At 47.6% G+C, this 1,766-nt stretch overlaps 1 protein-coding gene across 1 annotated transcript; it reads left to right on the forward strand.

Moving 5' to 3' along the window:
• Positions 1-205: 205 nt before the first annotated feature.
• Positions 206-1,699, forward strand: PPTG_20447 (hypothetical protein; the record flags this gene model as incomplete). Its single annotated transcript, XM_008919249.1, has 3 exons — positions 206-1,088; positions 1,160-1,381; positions 1,455-1,699. Coding segments are annotated over 3 exons (1,350 nt in total), but the record flags the coding sequence as incomplete, so codon positions are not given.
• Between the last annotated feature and the right edge of the window lie 67 nt (positions 1,700-1,766).

The raw sequence follows: 1,766 nt of genomic DNA on the forward strand, positions 1-1,766 counted from the left end.
TTTGCCAATCGAGACCGGTGCGTGCTCGCGTGCATTTTATTTTATGCCAGTGCATTGCTTACAGTTGTGGTGATGTAGTTGCTGGCAGAAAAAGCGACAAGTGAAGCTATTTGATAGTAACTTCGACAAGAATCGGAAGCAGACGAACGGAGCGCAGTTTGAATTGGCCTTCGGGTGTGCTCTTCAGTCAGATGCGACGACGAAAATGCCAACTTTTGTCAGAGGCACGCTACCGTTACAGTATGAGAATTCCACGACCGAGTCGGTCGACAAGATGCGGAAAAATATGGGCACCAGACTTTGGTATCGGAATTTTGCGAATAACAAAGAGCGCCACATGATGACGCATAAGTACGTGACGATAGGGGATGAGGATGACGAATCCTCGAGTGATGAAGCTGTGCCAGCGCCAAAGCTGAAAGTCCAAAGACCAAAAACGTCATCAGCACCAGAAGAGCAAGACCCGAGTCCGCAGAAAAAGAAGAAGCGTTCAATTGTTGCAAAAACACAACCAATTGTGGTAAAAATTGAGCAGGAACCGCTGGCTCAGGTTGGACTTGAAGATATGGATAGCAGTGATGATCAGGAGAGTGAGGGTGAGCGAAACGCTGCGCGTACGAAGAAGCGAGGACTGCGAAGTAAAGGACGATCGGCTGTGTCTCCCATGGCACGCAAGGAGATGACGTCTAAGAAAAAGAATCGCTCGAGCTCTCCTGAAGACATTAATGCAGCATCAAGTATGCCGAGGCATGTTACGGTACTGATGGATGAGATTATTGTTGACGATGAAGATAGTGGAGTTGATGAAGACCGTCGGAAAATGCCGAAGAAAACCGGTAGATCACCAAGTAAACCTGCTACAGTTAATACTTCGACGCGTGTTAAGGAAGAGAGCGACAGCACGGATGATTTGGCACTGGAGGCTACGGATACCAATGAATCCTCTCGACAACGTAGACTTAAGGCGAAAACCACAAGTCCTCATCAACAACGGATACAGCAGGGGAAAACAAAAAAATCGATAACGCATCGTAAGACACGGAACAGCGTTTTCAGTGAACCTGCAGAACCAGCCAGAAACCGCAAAGGTCTATTCTCTGCCTTTGGACAAGCATCGTTCCATTCAGCTGACAAATTTTATTATATGGTTGATCTGTAGGCTCTTTCCTATCGCTCAGTGGCGAAGACAGCGACGACGACATGTATTCCGATGGTTTTGACCCGGGCATCACTTCAGAAGACAAAGCTGCAAGTCCAATTGGTTCCCAATTCAATTCTCAAGACAGCGTTACGGCATCACTGTTAAATACCAAATCCAAGACTGCAGAACGCTCGAAAATGCACGCGATAACTCCTCACTCCACCAAGACGAAAAGCAAAGGTACTGTATGCAGCACAGACATCAGCTTGCTACTGTAGATAGTGGTTGACGATGTGATCTCGTGATGAAATAGGCCAAAGTAAGATGGCGGCTAGAAGGAGCGTTCCTCCACTTCAAGAAGATTTGAGCCTTATTGCTAGCCCGAAGTCCAGATCTTCGATTCGTTCGCCACGATCACTTTCGGATGAGGACGACTGGGAAGAAGAAGAAAAGGGTTTTTTGAGGGACGTAGCGAAGGAAGTGGAGCGACATGACAAGCCTCCTAAAAATTCAGTGACAAGGAGTCCCCCGCAGCACTCAGAGGATAGTAAGCAAGATGTACATTCTGGTCTTGTCGCTGCTCCAAAGATACCAGCCGAGAACAAGCCACCAAAGCGCGTCAAAG

The sequence above is a fragment of the Phytophthora parasitica genome (genome assembly GCF_000247585.1).
Source record: "Phytophthora parasitica INRA-310 unplaced genomic scaffold supercont2.614, whole genome shotgun sequence".
Classification (NCBI taxonomy): Eukaryota; Oomycota; class Peronosporomycetes; order Peronosporales; family Peronosporaceae; genus Phytophthora; species Phytophthora nicotianae.